General features: G+C 35.9%; 2 protein-coding genes across 2 annotated transcripts in view; both read right to left on the bottom strand.

Annotated features, from left to right (window-relative positions):
- cldn8.3 (claudin 8.3) overlaps positions 1–17,426 on the bottom strand; it is a 33,833-nt gene extending 16,407 nt beyond the window's left edge. The window contains 3 exon segments of the mRNA NM_001110530.1: positions 13,468–13,538; positions 14,294–14,373; positions 17,367–17,426. The gene's annotated coding sequence lies outside the window, so the exon portion shown is untranslated.
- cldn8.2 (claudin 8.2) lies at positions 2,805–17,629 on the bottom strand. The gene is given in 4 exon segments (NM_001017799.2): positions 2,805–4,152; positions 13,468–13,538; positions 14,294–14,373; positions 17,367–17,629. A coding segment is annotated over 1 exon segment (906 nt). The 5' UTR covers positions 4,104–4,152; positions 13,468–13,538; positions 14,294–14,373; positions 17,367–17,629; the 3' UTR covers positions 2,805–3,197.
- Positions 17,630–18,626: the final 997 nt, after the last annotated feature.

Below are 18,626 nucleotides of genomic sequence, written 5' to 3'. Positions count from 1 at the left end.
TTTGGATTTTTTAGGTGTTGCTATGCAGCTGCTAATAGTTTCAAAAGTTATTTTAATTTTTAATATAACTATGTGGTTTTTAGGGTGTTGTAATCACTGAAAGATTCAAAAGAGTTTTAAGAATTATATATGATTTACTATGTTGTTAGTAAATATTATTATTAATTATTATGATCCTCTTTGGGCAATACGTTTGTAACCAAGTGATCACTAAAGTGTATTTTTATATTTCAATGAAGCTGCTAGTGTGTTGTTTTGTAACTGTAAATAGGTTCTGGCACTTAGAACACCCTATATTAACCAAATTACAAAATGCTGAAACCACTCAAACATCTCAGGAGCTAGATACAGTTGAAGTCAGAATTTTTAGCCTTGTTTATTTTTTCCCCCAATTTCTGTTTATCAGAGAGAAGATTTTTTTCAACACATTTCTAAAAATAGTTTTAATAACTGATTTATTTTATCATTGTCATGATGACAGTAAGTCATGTTTGACTAGATATTTTCAAGACACTTCTATACAGCTTAAAGTGACATTTAAAGACTTAACTAGGTTAACTAGGCAGGTTAGGGTAATCAATAATAAAAATAATAATAGTTCCTTACATTTATATAGCGCTTTTCTGGCGCTATATATTATATTATGACAAAAATTAGGCAAGGTACTGCATAACGATGGTTTGTTCTGTAGACTATCGAAAAAATATATAGCTTTAAAGGGGCTAATTATTTTGACCTTAAAATCTTAAAAAATTAAAAACTTTTACTGTGAAAATGTCCTTGCTCTGTTAAACCATTTGGGAAATATTTAAAAAAAAAAAAGAAATTTCAAAGAGAGGCTAATAATTCTGACTTCAACTGTACTTTGATACCTTTTTAGCATGTTGCTATGCAGTTTCAATAACGATTAGGTCTATCAAAACACCATCGGAACCTTACAGCAATATTATAAAATAACTCAGGACACCACAGTGAACGCATAGATTAGAAAAACCTTTAAATGCTCATCACATTTTTGTCAGACCATGCATAAATTTAGTTAAAAAAACTGCACCTTTAGCCGCAGATAATGCTTTAACGCATATCTTGTTTTTCCATTAACTTGCTTTGGCTTTTTATTTACATCACTGTGGTATTTTGGAGACGCATGTTTATCACATGTTCAAATCTATAGGCGTGTCCTAACCCTTAACAATCAAAACAACAGTGATGGCCTGCAGAACTGCTTATGTGGTTTAACATCAGAACTGTTTGTCTGGCATGAAACTTATGGCTTTGCCTTTACACAAAACCTTTACAAACTGCAAAGGAAATACACTGTAAAGGAGTTAATGACAAAAATTCAGGGTACAAATATTTAATAAATTAATTTTTAAAGTTATACAAAGCTTAACTTGTATTAATTTTAGTTTCCAGCTCCTCAAAATTATTTAATCACAAGGCAGCAAATGAATGCATTTATGCATATACACTGTAAAAATGCATTTATGTCTTGTTTCTAGTCCAATATTTATAAGAAATCCTAAACCAATTATCTAGACAAGCTTGTTGATTTAAAATGACAAAGCTGAAAGAATGGTTGACATCTTTACAGCAATGTAAACATCAAGTGTTCTTTCAGGTTGGTCAGGTTTACATTTCTCTTTAGTATGCAGTATGACTTTCATTTTATGTTTGTGGCTCTGCATATACTGTACATGTTTGTTCATTTTTTTTCTTGTTTGTTTATTTTTTTTATTTTTTTTTAATGCAAAGCCTAACTAGAGATGAGGGCTGCAAATTAGCAATATGCTATATGCCCTAAGGTATGTACGCAACATCGGTTGTCTTTATTTAACTATGTCAAGTGTATGGTCCCTGTTAAATAAACAAGCAAATAAAAAAAAATCTTGTTGTCTTGTTTTCAATAATAATGTCAAAATCAAGTTACTTTTTAGTCTGTTTGATTAAGTTGAGACGACTAAAACTGAAATGATTCAACTAAAAAAATTAAGGCGGCATGATTTGTTTTACAGAGTACTTCTCTGTTTTTAGTACATGTAAACACACTCACACTCTCAGAAATAAAGGTACGCGAGCTGTCACTTAGGTGGTACTTTTTTCAAAAGTAACAAACTTGTACCTAAAAGGTCTATATTATTACCTCAAAGGTATATATTAGTACCTAAAAATTACAAAAGTGTTCCTCTTAATTTTTTTAGGTACTAATATATACTTTTGAGGTACCAATAGATCATTTTGAGAAATAAAGCAATGGTCCCAGAGTAAACAAAAACAATGGTCCCAGTGTATTTTCAATTTTCAATTTCTAGAGCTTTCAAAAATCTAAAAAGAGCCACATATTGATAAATAATATCATGATAGCCATTTTAACATTATGTTATGGTTGGATTGATGCTTGTTACAGTTATGAAATAGTTTTACAACAAGCAGGAAATGTTCACGGGCCAATGACATCTCCACATTGAAATGGTCTATATATGGCCCCTGAAGTAAAAACGCGTATCTTTTGAAAAGATACCACCCCATTGACAGCTCGAGTACCTTTACTTTTGAGAGTGTAAGATAACACAAACACACTGATAGACTCTTTTGGTGCCACACAAACACACAGTCACTGTTGTTCATGACTTCTGGTAAATTTGCATTAGGGGTGTGACATTTTAAGACTGTGGAACATTTCCTTTTGATGATACACAGAAACAACCTCGACCGGTTTGACCAGCACTGGCCTAAACTAAAGCTCAATGATGATGTAAATTCCAGGGAAAGGAATGTTTTTCAGACTGAAAACCAGGAACCAGTTCGTTTGACACTCCTTTTTAATACATTTAAAGTCAAACCAGTGCTTTAAAATATACAACGTCAATACAAAAACATAAAGAGCGAACAACATTTGAAGCAGAACAAAACATTTCATCAAAAACATCCATTTCTTGTCTTGAGATGTGAACCACTTCAAACGTCGACTACTCTATGTCAACATTAAATGCTGTGTGGAAATATCCCACATGTGGCTTTTAAATTCTAGCACATGTATAAATGTAAATAATGAACAGTCTATAATAAAGAAATGCATTTAAATCATCATACAGCTCATATATACAGTCAGACATAATCGACAATGATTCTTCATCAACAGTCCTGCTTTCTTCAACCCAGATTCTTCTCAAGTTCTTTCATTTATTTACTGTCTCTTAGTATCTGGGCTGGCTGTAGACTGTCGGCGGGACTGGGGAATACGTCGGCTGATAGGTATACCCAGGCTGGTATCCGTAAGGAGGCTGGTATCCATATCCGGGCGCATAAGAGTAGTTATAGGGAGCCGATCCGGCACGATACAAGACAGTAGCCATGTCTTCTTTGGCTTGGGTTCTTGGTGCATGTCGACAAAGCAGAATCACACCGGCGATGAAAAGCAGAGCAGAAGTGACCCATCCGACATATAAAGCCTCGCCAAGCTCTCTACGCTGTGCATCGATAAGCAAAGGGTTGTAGAAGTCTTGTATGATCACATGAGCAGTCCACGACACTGGAATAATAGTGGTCAAGCATCCAGCCAAAAACAAACAGCCTCCGCTCACCAGAACGATGTGCTTTACTTTGGGCCGGGAATCGACCAGACGGGTGCAACGCATGCCGACGGTGGCCACAATGCAACCGATGGCGGTCAAAGCAACAGAGGAGCACATAAGACCCCTGGCTGCTTGGAGATCCGGGGGAAGATACAGCAGAGAATCATACACTTTGCATTGCATTCGGATGTTGGCTTGCCTGTAGCAGTTCATCCATAAACCCTCCCAGCGGGTCTCCATCACGATGATGTTCTCCTGGATGAAAGCGGTCACTTTCCACATGGGGAGACCGGTGACGGCTGCGACTCCGATCAATCCGACAAACCCGATGATGAGCGCGACAACTTCGCAGCACATCGAATCCCGCCTCTTTCTTTTCTCCTTCTTGAGCTGCTCATCGTAGGCCTCCTGTGCAGATTTCTCATCTGTGTAGCCTGTGTACGCGTAGGACTTGTCCGCGTAGGATTTGTCTGCGTAGGATTTGTCCGCGTAGGATTTGGCTGTGTACGAGCCAGCCGTGTAAGACATGATTGTTGAGTACCAAGACAGAAAGACGTTCTCTGTCACAACGGCGTTCCTCCAATGAGACCGGAAAATCCAGATGACTGGTATTTATAGACAAGAAGAAAATGTTGATGCTATGTGATCAGACTGGTTCATCTGCTCTGGTGACACTTAAAGTGTTCAAACAAACAGAGGATGATTCCAGTGTGAGATTCAACTCAAAACAGAATGTAAACAGACAACACAGGCTTTCTGCAGCCTTCTGAAGAAGTCATTTTAAGAGTCTTTTAGACTTTCACAGGGCTAAACACTAAGGGTTTTGTCTGATGGCCAGATTACTTCTGTTAATAGCTCTTTTATTAATAGTAATCATGTAAAAGGATGTGTTGCTTTAGTTTTCATTCCCTGATTAGGCAATTTTATTTGGATAATTTCCTGTAAAATGTCTAACAGCTCTTGTGTATCTCTTTGCAATAAAAATCAGAAATATATATAAAAAAAGTTTTGAGATGGGGATTGGTTGTCAGCACGATTGGGTAGCTTTACATGGATATATGAAAATTAAGACCTGTTTAAAATGATTTATGACACGTTATTTTGGTGAATTTAAGACTTTTTAAGGCCTAAATTTTTTTTTTGAAATAAAGACTCCGTGGACACCCTTCAACAGTGTAGTATTGTTTTTTTAGGGTGTAATAGTTTGGGTCAGACTTTATTTTGATTGTCCGTTTGTTAAATATAAGTTACATTGTATCTACATGCCAACTAATTCTCATTGGATTATCAGTAGTCTGTTAGGTTTGGGTCAGGGTTTGGGTAAGTTGATGTGTACTTGCAAATTGTCTTATTGTCAGTTAAATGTCTGTTGTATGTCTGTATAAACAGATGTTAAGCAGACAGTTCACTAATACTCAAGTGGACCATCAAAATACAGTGTTACCACATTTTTCAGGTAAGGATTTAATGGAAATGGAAATAGATAGTAGCTTTTGAGGTATAATAACAAATATAAAAAAAGACTTAAAGGGATTGTTCACTCAAAAGTGAAATGTCACCATTTACTCACCCTTTACTTCTTCCAAACCAGTTCTTTTATGTTCTGTTGAACACAAAAGAAAAATGTTGGAAACCTGTAACTACTGACTTCCATAGTATTTGTTTTTTCTGCTATGGAAGTCAGTGATTACAGTTTTCCAGCATTCATCATTCACTTCCTTTTTTTCCCCAGCTTAGTCCCTTTATTAATCAGGGGTCGCCACAGCAGAATGAACTACCAACATATCCAGCATATGTTTTTTTTGCAGCCGATGTCCTTCCAGCTGCAACCCATACACTCTCATTCACACACATACACAACGAACAATTTAGCTTACACTATTCACCAGTACCGCATGTCTTTGGACTGTGGGGGAAACCGGATCACCCACAAACCCACGCCAACACAGGGAGAACATGCAAACTTCAGAAATGTCAACTGACCCAGCCGAGGCTCGAACCAGCAACCTTCTTGCTGTGAGGCTACCCTCTGTGCCACCGCACTACCCAGTTTTTTTTCCGTATCTTCTTTTGTGTTTAACAAAACAGTCACAAGTCAAGTGTGAGTAAATGATAACAGAGTTTTCATTTAGTGTGTGTTTACTAGCACAAAACTTTTAGCAGTTTTCACATTTCATTTGACATTTAATTATCATTATAATTAATAACATTAACTAAACAGAAACTCAAAATATATCTACACTTTTAATGTATTGTTTAGTTGAATTATAAAATTACCAAATAACTACCATGACCAAAACTGCTAATAATAACAAGTACTAAGAAGATATATATGCGTGTGTACTAAAAAATACTAAATTATTTTTTATTCATCAAATAAAATTAAATAACCAACTGCAAGGGGGTAGAATTGGCATGGACGGAGGGGAAATGTCCCCACCACGATCCACCAATAACTGAAATGTCCCTACCAGTAATTGAATCGAATTCAAATAAATTAATGCTGTCAAGTTTTTGTGCTGCTTACTCTTGCATATTTTGAGATCGAATGTCTGATGCAGGGGCGTCACAGTGGCTCAATGGTTAGCACTGTCACCTCACAGCAAGAAAGCCACAGGTTCGAGTCCCGGCTGGGTCAGTTGTATTGCATTTCTGTGTGGAGTGTGCATGTTCTGTGTGTGGGCGTGGGTTTTCTCCAGGTACTCCAGTTTCCCACACAGTCCAAACACATGCGCTATAAGTGAATTGAATAAGCTAAATTGGCCGTAGTGTATGAGCGAATGTGAGAGTGTATGGGTGTTTTCCAGTGTTGAGTTGCAGCTGGAAGGGCATCTCCTGTGTAAAGGTTGGAGGTTCATTCCACTGTGGTGACCACTGATGAAGGAAAGGACTAAGCTGAAGGAAAATTAATGAATGAATGTCTGGTGCAAATCCAGCATGTTTTCATCTGCTGTCTACGGTGTGTGCATAACTGGGTGGAGTGAGTATGATTGATGCACCTGTTTTTAATAAAACATCAATATGCAATACTTAATTTTAGAGCATGCTGAAAGCACTGCACTTAAATCCTATAAAGTATAAGGACAATATTAATGTAAGTTCTTCATACACAGAAATTGCTTAAAATGGGGAAGAACAGCTGGAAGTTTCTCTGATATTTCTCCTAAAGCACGTATATGATTGCTTAAAAGGAGAAAACATTACAACATTCATACTGTAATTAAATAATACAGCTATATCTTCTTTATAATTTAATAGTTTATTAGCATACCATACGACAGTACAGGTAGATGCACAATATTTGGTTTATAATTGCAAAAACAGAACAACAACAAATGACTTTGGTTTTAATAGCGGTTTTTATACTTTTTAATAGTGCAATATTTATTAGTATAAATGAAAAAATATAACTGATCATAAAACAAAAATAAAGCATTGTTTTAATCCTATCCTATGACAATCCTATTAGTCCCATTTATCAAACATCTTACTTGTGAATGCACAAAATACTTGTTTTCTTTATAAAAAACAGAATTACAATTAATTAATTCATGCTGTAACGTTTGATCATGCACAGTCATATCACTTTATATCAGTATATATACACATATCACTGCTGTAGTTATAAATGTACACGTCATGTCACTTGGTATAAAAGCATATACTGTAAGTATGAAAATATACATTAGATGCATTTAATAACATAATCAAATGCACCTGAATTCAGCTGTGAGATCCATCCATCTAAGATGACAAAGAATAACACATTCAGGTGACCAGAATGGGAAAAGAAATAATTAAAAAAAGAAATAATTTAACATAGTATACATATAACATAATATAATAATATATAATAATCTACAGATGTACAGTTGAATTATTAGCCCCCCTTTGATTTTTTTTTCTTTTTTGAATATTTTCGAAATGATGTTTAACAGAGTACGGAAATTTTCACAGTATGTCTGATAATATTTAGTCTTCTGGAGAAAGTCTTATTTGTTTTATTTCAGCTAGAATAAAAGCAGTTTTTTAATTTTTTTTTTAACCATTTTAAGGACAATATTATTAGCCCCTTTAAGCTAATTTTATTTTCGATAATCTACAAAATAAACCATCATTGTGCAATAACTTGTCTAATTACCCTAACCTGCCTAGTTAACCTACTGTAATTAACCTAGTTCAGCCTTTAAATGTCACTTTAAGTTGTATAGAAGTGTCTTGAAAAATATCTAGTCAAAAATTATTTACTGTCATCATGGCAAAGATAAAATAAATCAGTTATTAGAAATGAATTATTAAAACTATTATGTGTAGAAATGTGTTGAAAAAAATCTTCTTTCCGTTAAACAGAAATTGGGGAAAAAAATAAAGAGGGGGCTAATAATTCTGACTTCAACTGTATAGTATACAGCACGAGTATCAAATGCATAAACGCAAAGACTTCAACAACTTCAGATTTTTATAAATTATATCTAATAAATGCTTAATTAGTTATAAATTATTTAATATAACATACCATAACCCAAGCAAGCATCTAGCATAAATACTTATATTTAAAAATGTGTAACGTAACATAACATAACATAAACATGCATGTAGCATAAATGCACTTATAAATGCGTTTCAAATCTGTCAGTTGGTTTCCAAAGTGTCTAAATTTATTTAACCAGTTGCATTTAATCCAATTTTCCAGAATTCAACGTTAACATTTTACAGGAGTCAACAAACTCAGATTTCTCAAAGCCAAAATTTGAGCAGAAATAAAATTATTTGATATAACATACCATAACATAAGCATGCATGTAGCATAAATATATTCATTAATGTGTTTAAAATTTTAAAGTTTTGTATAAAAAAAAAGTGTCTAAATGTATTTAATCAGTCGCATTTAATTCAATTATCCAGAATTTAACTGTAAAATTTGACATAATTTCAAGTCAACAAATTCAGATTTCTCAAAGCCAGAATTGGAGCAGAAATAAAGCCATATCGATGGCTAGAGTTACATTCTCCTACTCAGACGTACTGACTCTTCCTATAGGTGTTGGAAGAGGATGTTCTCTCCACCAAGTTCATCTCCTCCTTTTCTCTTTCCAGTGGAACAAACGACTCCTCGAAACGATCATCCTCCTTACACCGGCAGAGAAAAATCCCCCCAGCGGCCAGCAAGAGAGCAAACGTCACAAACCCCAAATAAAGCGACTGTCCGATCTCCCGCTTCAGAGACTGCTCAACATTGGGGTTGTAGAAATCCTGCACAATGGTGTTTGTTGTCCAGCTAACAGGAATGAGAACGGTCAGAGCGGCGATCACAAACAGACACCCGCTGACTATCAGGATCATGTTTTTATTTCGACCGCAGCTTGTGCTCCTCATCCCGAATATGGACATCCCGAAAGCCACTACAGACAGAACGACAGAGGCGCACATAAAGCCACGAGCCGCCTGGATATCTGCTGGAAGAATGAGCACCGAATCGTAGACTTTGCATTGCATGTAGAAGTCGGCCTGCCGGACGCACACCATCCACAAACCAAGCCACTCCGCCTCCATCACGATCAGATTGGCGCCAATGAAAGCCGTGACCTTCCACATGGGCATTATAGTCACTGCAATGGTTCCGGTCATGCCCAGAGCCCCAAGAACCAAAGCTAGGATCTTCAGTTTGTCCCTCATGATGGCAGAGAGAGAGTGGCAGAAGTGATGTTTCGAGCAAACGTGTGTCTCTTTATCTGACAGGAATGAGGTAGAAGGGGCTGGCTCAGCGGTGCTATGCGGTAATGCTGGTTTCTGGAACTGAAGACAAATGGATGCAGTTTTTGTTTAAGCAGAGGTCCTAAAAACTTGTCCGAAATTTGTTGATGTAGTGCTAACTGATCGAGCCGGTTAAACAGATCCAAATCAGCGAGAGAGTATGATGAAGTTGTATTAGTACTTTCAGGGCGTTTTTTATACAGGTATATTGTTTGCTGTGTTTAGAAATGGGGATTAAATGCGTTAAATGTGTTGCAGTTTTGTTTTTTATATTGGTTTGGTTCACTTACTCATGACAATACAGTATTTCTAAAGAGACTAGAAGAGCTTTCACATCTCTGACACATTTCTTTTAGTCCAGACCAATGTATAAAATGATACACTAGCATTTTCATTTGTTTTGGTCTCATCTCACATCAAACTGAATGCTCTGAACTGAACCAGTTGAAACAAACCAAAATGGAGCATTCACATCAGTCGTTGGATAGACAAATTTCCTGAACTGCATTTTGATTGGTCAGAATTAGCGTCCGATAAACTCATGTGCACAACATACTGAGGTAAACAAAGAGCAGAAGAAAAGTCAGCAGGCAGTGTGGATCTCCTCACAACTCCTCATTTGTCTGCGACCTGCCATAATTGCAGGCTGCGTCTGAAATCGCATACTTCCATACTATATAGTACGCTAAAAACAGTATGTGAGGCGAGTAGTATATCTGAATTTATAGAATTCAAAAAACAGTATGCCAGAAGTGCCTACTACTTCCGGCGGATTCTGAAGTGCGCATTAGATGCACGCTACGCTATCCCATGATGTGCTGCAAGATAATTCATAATTGAAAGTAAAGCAGGAGTGTCACGTGATCATGACAAAATGGCGGATGTAATACGTCCAAGTTCCACTTCTGTTCCACGCACTTTTGTAACGCTCGAGTAAATTCAAATGCAGTACCTACTAGGGTTGGGTGATGTCGACCAATTTAGCATCTTAATAATGTGAAACACTGCGATGGACGATGGCATCGTCGTTGTAGGCGGTGGTGAATTCATTACGAATTAATTATTTATAGTCTACCGTTTCAACTACCTGACCCGCATGGTCTGTGTTTAACCCATTACCAAATAGAGATAAGTTACAAACAAATGACCACCTGTCAATCACTTTTTCTGCGGAACTCTGGCATGAATAGGCAGAGTGATCTGTGCCGATATAATCCCATCGACAAACTTTGGTTGGTTAAAAAAAGGTGCACAACCAACAACATCTGAGGTTTTCGCCAAAATTACTAAGTACAAGCGTGAAAACGAAAGATTAAAGCAGTGTACTGATGCTGTGACACGTTATCTGATAGATTCAAGCGACCGAAGAGTCATTAGAAAGAGACAATATTGTTTAAATATCTTGTTTAACAGCTATAGTGAGAAACAATCCAGCGGTACATCCTTGATAAACTGTCCAACGTGCACTCCTCTCTGGGGTTTTGTGCTCAAAACACCCACTGACTGCCTGGAGCTCAGATATGCACATACGCTGCAGCGCATGCCTGAGTGTGTGTGTGTGTGTGTGTGTGGTCACGTGATGTGTGTTTTCAGCGGTATAGTATGGAAGGAGGGCTTTTTAGAAATGCTAGATGAAACGCCAGATGGGACATGGATCATTTTCGTTCTAAAAAGCCATTCTAAATCTAAGACATTTTAGTGTAAACGGGGCCTAAGTGTATCTTTTTCACGAGTGGGTTGCTGCTGCGACGAGTGCAGGGCGGAGGATCACGATGCTAGCTCAGCATTGTGATGTCTATCGGCCATCATCGATGTACGTCTATGGACCCAACCCTAGTGAAAAAGTTAAGCACTTTTGCATTTGTGCCAGTTCGAGGTTGGTTCACGTTCTCAAAACTAATGAACCACTCTAGGGTTTGTTTGGAAGTGTACAGAGATCACATCTTCGAGCAGATCTCGTTACATTTGTTTGGTCCGCTTTGTCTAAAGACCATTTTCTAACCCCTGTGGGATACACAATAAGGATTATTCAATTTAATTTTGGTGCTCAACTAAGTACGATTGCTGCTTTCATACCTGCTCAAATGAACCACATAAAAAAGGTAAACGAACTCTGGTATGTTTTAAGCAAACTAAATGATGCTGGTGTGAAAGCACCTTGTGGTTTCGGTTAAAAACTCGTTATATTCGTGACATCACAGTGACAGCAGTTGATAGGTAATGGCACCGAAATGGCTGAATATCACTGCTTGCGTGCCTCTGGTTTGAACATTTCGACATTAAAAAGGTAATTTAGTTCTTAATGTACCAACAATTCCGTCCATTTATCATGAATGTCATGCAAATGTTGAACTGAAGGAGAAGAGAATTGTTTTTTTTTCTCTCTGCTTGTCAGAATATACACATAAATAAACCACTTGACCAACAAATATTTGATTAATAGCGGTTCAGTTCCTCTGATTTGGTATGACTGCGTTCACATTACACTGTGACTTACTGTTCACAGACACACACCCGAGTTCAGGAAACCGTGCTCATTCTAGCTAAATGAACTGAACTTTCTGATTCTGTTGCACCTGTTTCAGGATATTGGAAGAAAAACTGATACTGTGATATACGTATATTGATAAAGTGATACGAATAGTCAACTGATGACCCAAATAGCTCTATTTGGAAAAAAAAATCATAATTTTACATTGACCCTGTGTTAAATTGAGGTCTGGTTATGTGATATTTGTAGGTGAGTGCATCTCCATCAAATATGAAAAAGTAAAAGATAAACACAATTAAGAAATATGCAAATGAAATAAACATGTGTGGACTTCCTGTGAGTATTCAGGCACAGAAAGTAAAAATCAAATGACCCATGTGTTTTAAACACCCTTGAATTGCTCCAGCAGTCTGTAAAGCACATGCATAAGATAACATTTGCTCACATTTTGCAATGACTCCAATGTTCTGAATTGCGGTGCGTGGTGATCTATAATCCTATAACTTGTGATGTGGCTATTGTGGATGTGCACTTTGCAATGACAAAGCTGTAACGGTATATCCTGCTGATATATTGCTAGTCAGATGTGGATTTCTTTGAAGCTCTTGTTATGCACTTCTATAATTCTGTGCAAGCTTCAAGGCTTTACCCCCTTCACACAGTAATAGCGGTAAATTAAATACTTTACATGTAAATTCAAATATGTCCTGCTCACACAAGTCAAGTAACATTCATTTCTACAGCACTTTTACAATGCAGATTGTGTCAAAGGAGCTGTACATATATGAAAAATACAAGAATAAAAAGTCATAACAATAAAGGACCCTGTAAAAAAAACAGTCTTGAGTTCCATGAGTGCATTTGTGGGAGTAGCCATACACTGTATGGGTCAAAATGATCAATCTTTTTTTTATATTTAGCTAAAAATCATAACAATATTAAGTAATTAAATCATATTCCATGAAGTCATTTTGTACATTTATACAAAAAGCCAAACAATCTTACTTAATCTTACTTCAATCTTACAAAGAAAAAATAAGGTTATTTTGCTTCCCCATTGGCAGATTATTTGACTTATTTTAAGGGAAACACACTTCATTTTGACTTATTATTTCTGAAAGCAAGACAATATTTATTGCTTGTCTGGAAATTGTTTTGTTATTTATTATGATTGATCAATTTTAGATATGAATCAGAAACATTTATTGGAGACATTCATTGGAGCTTACTGTCTTACAGAGCAGTTCACAGTTACAAAAAGCATAAATATCTAATGGTTGTCGAAGGAAACTTACTGACATGTTTGGATGGTATTTTCTTTTAAGGTTATCTCTGTATAATGCATATTAAATACCATGTAATAAAACGTATTGTTCACATTTTTAAGAAACAATATACTGCATTAAAAATTAAAGAGGTACAATGCAACCTGAATAATAATAAATTAATTCATCATGTAATTTAAAAACATTATTCAGATTAAAATATTACAAAGTACAATATTAAAATAGTATAAAACATAATTAAAATAGCAAAAGAAACTTCAATTTTAAGAGGGGTATCTACTCTATTATTATTATTATTATTATTATTATTATTATTATTAACATTATTATTATTATTATTAACAACTGGTTATTTACTCACCCTCATTTTGATCCAAATCACATGGCTGTAAAGTACAAACTGAGAATTGGTCTTCTTTCAGTTTCAAACATCTGCAAAGGAAATGAACGCATACATAAATTAACAAAAAACTTAAATTGAGTTAAAAAAAATACAATATTTGCCTAAAATCATTACAATATTAAGTAATTAAATCATATTCCATGAAGTCATTTTGTACATTTAAACAAAAAGCCAAACAATCTTACTTCAAATCAAACATTAGGTTATCTTGCTCACCCCATTGGCAGATTATTTGACTTATTTTAAAGGAAAACACACTTCATTTTGACTTATTATTTCTAAAAACAAGACAATATTTATTGCTTGTCTAGAAAATGTTTTGTTATTTATTATGATTGATCATTTTTAGATATGAATTATATACTTTTATTGGAGACATTCATTGGAGCTTACTGTCTTACAGAGCAGTTCACTGTTACAAAACGCATAAACATTTAATGGTTGTCGAAGGAAACTTACTGTCAAGTTTTAATTGTATTTAATTTTAAGGTTATCTCTGTATAATGCATATTAAATACAATTTGATAAAATGTATTGTTCAATTTTTTTTTATAAAACAATATACTGCATTACAAATTAAAGAGGTACAATGCAACCTGAATAATAATAACATAATTCATCATGTAATTTAAACATTATTCAGATTATAATATTAAAAAGTACAATATTAAAATAGTATAAAACTTAATTAAAATAGCAAAAAAAAAAATTTTTTAATTTTAAGAGGGCTATTCACTCTATTATTAATATTATTATTATTATTAACAACTGGTTATTTACTCACCTTCATTTTGATCCAAATCACATTGCTGTAAAGTACAAACGTGTAAAGTGTAAAGTTTGTCTTCTTTCGATTTCAAACATCTGCAAAGGAAATGAACACACATACATAAATTTACAAAAAAAATTATTATTAAGATAAAAAAAATACAATATTGACTACAAAAAATACATTACAAAAATACAGCTAACAGAAACGCAAAAGTAGCATTCAGCTGGTGATATCCTGATTTCGATGAATAAATAAAAGTATTTCTATTTTTAAAAGACAAAACAACATAATAGATTGCATTAATATTAATACATATGCAAGAATGCTAAAGTAATACTGCAGTTTTGAGTGGATCAAATTAAATACAATAAAAAAAACTCTATTAGCCCCCGATATTAATCTAGGATTCCTAGAGGAAGTCATATTTTCTTAGCATTTATATATAAGGCTCTAAAATGAAACTACGAGGAACAAAACCCATTTTGTAACGTGCAGTTTCACTGAGAGTCTGTACTGTACATAATTATGCTTGAAACCACAGTTACATAATCATATTCCAGGCTACTTATAATAATAACAAAAACAAAGTTAATAAAGTGTTATTATAAGTATGCACATAACATAAGAATACTTATAATAATTTTAAAAACACAGTTAATAAAGTGTTATGGCTGCTAAATAGTCTCAGCTCTATTAGCAGGAGTTAAAGGGATAGTTCACACCAACATTTATTTAACCATTATGAGTTTCTTTTGTGTGTTTGTATATGTGTGTGTAAAATAAAAAAGCAGATACTTTAAAAAATGTTGATAACTGAAAGCCACATTGACATTAATTCTATGAAAAAAAAGATATTACGGTAGTACATGGTAGGCTACAAATTTCGAACATACTTTGAAATGTCTTCCTTTTGTGTTCAACAGACAAACAAACAGATTTGGAACAAGCAGAAGGCGAGTAAACATCCCACTTGAAACAATACTGAGGGCGATACGGTGGCTCAGTGGTTAGCACTGTCGCCTCACAGCAAGAAAGTCACAGGATCGAGTCCTGACTGGGTGAGTTGGCATTTCTGTGTGGAGTTTGCATGTTCTCCCTGTATTGGCGTGGGTTTCAGTCCAAATACATGGACTTTAGGTGAATTGGGTAAACTAAATTGTCCGTAGTGTATGAGTGTGAATGAGTGTATGGATGCTTTCCAGTACTGGGTTGCAGCTGGAAGGGCATCAGCTATGTAAAACATATGCTGGATAAGTTGGCGGTTCATTCCGCTGTGGCGACCCCAGATTAATAAAGGGACTAAGCCGAAAAGAAAATGAAAGTATGAATGAAATTGTCCGTAGTGTATGAGTGTGTGTGTGAGTGTGGATGTTTCCCAGTACTGGGTTGCGGCTGAAAGGGCATCCGCTGTGTAAAACACATGCTGGATAAGTTGGCGGTTCACTCCACAGTGGCGACCCCTGATAAATAAAGGCACTAAGCCAAAGAAAAATGAATGAACAATGAAACAATACTGTAGTATTTTAAAGTAAATACTAGTGTTTTTGAAATATACTTGAATTAATCTGTTGTGGCAAGTCTGTAGTTGATATGATAACCCAAAAACTATAGTATTATATAAGCAAATTACCCAGTACTACAGTTTTTTGACAGTGGCATAGCCAGTATTATACTACAGTACACTAGTTTATTGTAGTAAAGTGAAAGAATACTAAAGTATTTACTTTAGTTTATCAGTTCACTATAGTAAATACCACAGTGTGCTGTGACCTTCGTTAAGAAATTGATGTAAATAATATAATATATAGCCTACACAGTATAATAAGCTTTACTATAGTCTTGTTTTAAAACAGTGCAGCACAATGGCGCAGTGGGTAGCACAATCGCCTCACAGCAAAAAGGTCACTGGTTCGAGGCCCGGCTGGGTCAGTTGGCATTTCTGTGTGGAGTTTGTGTTCTCTCCATGTTGGCGTGGGAGCACCTCCGGGTGCTCCGGCTTCCCCCACATCCAAAGACGTGGTATTGGTGAAGCTAAACTGTCGTATGAGTGTGAATGGATGTTCCCACTCAGTGATGGTTTGCAGCTGGAAGGGCGTCCGCTGCGCAAAACATATGCTGAATAAGTTGGCGGTTCATTCTGCTGTGGCGACCCCAGATTAAAAAGAGGTACTAAGCCGAAAGGAAAATGAATGAATCAATGAATGGTTTAAAAACTCTGTAGTATTTACTATCAGATATTAATTGAAGTAAAGTTGGTTTTATATTCACACATTCAGACTTTCCCCTTAATAATAGTTTCAGAAAAAGAGGTAAACATGGTTTTATATTCACACATTCGTTGATTTAGCAGTCTATATATTGTTTACTATGTTACTTTGAATATTCGGTCGGAATTAGCATGCAAGTGTGACTTGAAAACAACATTAACACTATTTATTTGACTGTGAACAATGTTGTACTTTGATAGTCATTGGCTGCTAATATAATTTCCCTTTTTAAAATTTGCAATGAATACTTTTCTGAAATGATATTATTAAGGGGAATGTCTGAAAATCCGAATATAAAACCAACTTTACTTCTGTTTCAGAAAAGGATTCTTTGCAAATTCTACATAGTGAAATTATATTAGCAGGCAAAGTGTTTGCAGTGAAATAAATAGTGTTAATGTTGTTTCAAGTCATTCTTACATGTGATTTCTGACCCAGTAATATTCAAAGTACCATGGTAAAAAAACAGGAAGCATGTCACAAGTTACACTGAACGAACGTGCGAATATAAAACCAACTTTACCTCAATAAATTAGTATTTTTGTCATGTGAAATGACTTTAAAGTTCATTTTATACGCTAAATGTATGTAAGGAAACCTACAATCATCATTCAAGTCATCTACAATGCATAAAAACAACGGTAAACCATATTTTAAAAACGTAAACAATGACGGCCATATTTCAAAACGCTGTTCGCGTTTACAGGAGCTGAAAGAGAGCAGATGTGTGTCTCTCAGCTGAGCTAAAATGCCACTAATGTTCACGTACATGTAAAACTATAATCGGGTCAATGGAGAGTCAACAGAAACTGTCAAACCTGTCTGACGGGTCGAGCCGCTGGGAAACCATGTGTGACTTGAGTTTCACACGACAAACCAATCAAAACAACAGCGACACAAGCTGCAGGTGACTTATAGAAAGCTACTCAGTCGATATTACACACTTTACTTTCACTAGACAGATAAGTTTCATTTCTGTCCACAAAGAGCCGCTATACATACTATGGGAAATACTTATGGGGCATTAATGGACACTTTAGCTGAAATAGAGGCTTGTTTGAGGCCTGGAATGAAAACGCGCCTCAGGGTTGGTTTAGTTAAACGAAATGTCTGTGCGCCATAGTGAGTAAGTTGGTGTATTACTGCATATTTAACAAATAAAATCGCCTCAAAGATTTGCATTCATTCATTCATTTTATTTAAGCTTATTCCATTTATTATTCATTGTTCGCCACAGCGCAATGAACTTATCCAGTTTTACGCAGCGGATGCCCTTCCAGCTGCAACCCAACACAGGGAAACACCCATAAGCTCTCACTCACACACATACTCTAAGGACAATTTAGCTTACCCAATTCACATATAGCACATGTTTTTGGACTTGTGGGTGAAACCTAGAGGAAACCCAGGATTCAACAAATACTAGAAATGTTCCTCAGAGATTTTGGTCCATATTGACATGATAGCATCACGCAGTTGCTGCAGATTTGTCGGCTGCACATCCAAGATGCCAATCTCCCGTTCCACCACATCCCAAAGGTGCTTTGTTGGATTGAGTTCTGGTGACTGTGGGGGCCATTTGAGTAGTGAACTCATTGTCATGTTCAAGAAACCAGTCTGAGATGATTTGCGCCTTATCACATGGCACATTATCTTGCTGGAAGTAGCCATCAGAAGATGGGTACACTGTAAAGGGATGGACATGGTAAGCAACAGAACTCAGGTAGATTGTGGTGTTTACATGATGCTCAGTTGGTACTAATGAGCCCAAAGTGTGCCAAGAAAATACCGTCCATACCATTACACCACCAGCAGCCTGAACTGTTGATACAAGGCAGGATTGATCTATGCTTTTGTGTTGTTGTTGTTGCCAAATTCTGACCCTACCACCCGAATGTTGCAGGAGAAATCGAGACTCATCAGACCAGGCAAAGTTTTCAATCTCCTATTGTCCAATTTTGGTGAGCCTGTGTGCATTGTAGTCTCAGTTTCCTGTTCTGAGCTGACAGGAGCGGCACCCAGTGTGGTCTTCTGCTGCTGCAGCCCATCCGCCTCAAGGTTGGACGTGTTGTGTGTTC

Source organism: Danio rerio, chromosome 15, assembly GCF_049306965.1.
Source record: "Danio rerio strain Tuebingen ecotype United States chromosome 15, GRCz12tu, whole genome shotgun sequence".
Lineage (NCBI taxonomy): Eukaryota > Metazoa > Chordata > Actinopteri > Cypriniformes > Danionidae > Danio > Danio rerio.
The sequence above is the reverse complement of the archived record's forward strand: the minus strand, read 5'-3'. Positions and strand labels throughout refer to the sequence as shown.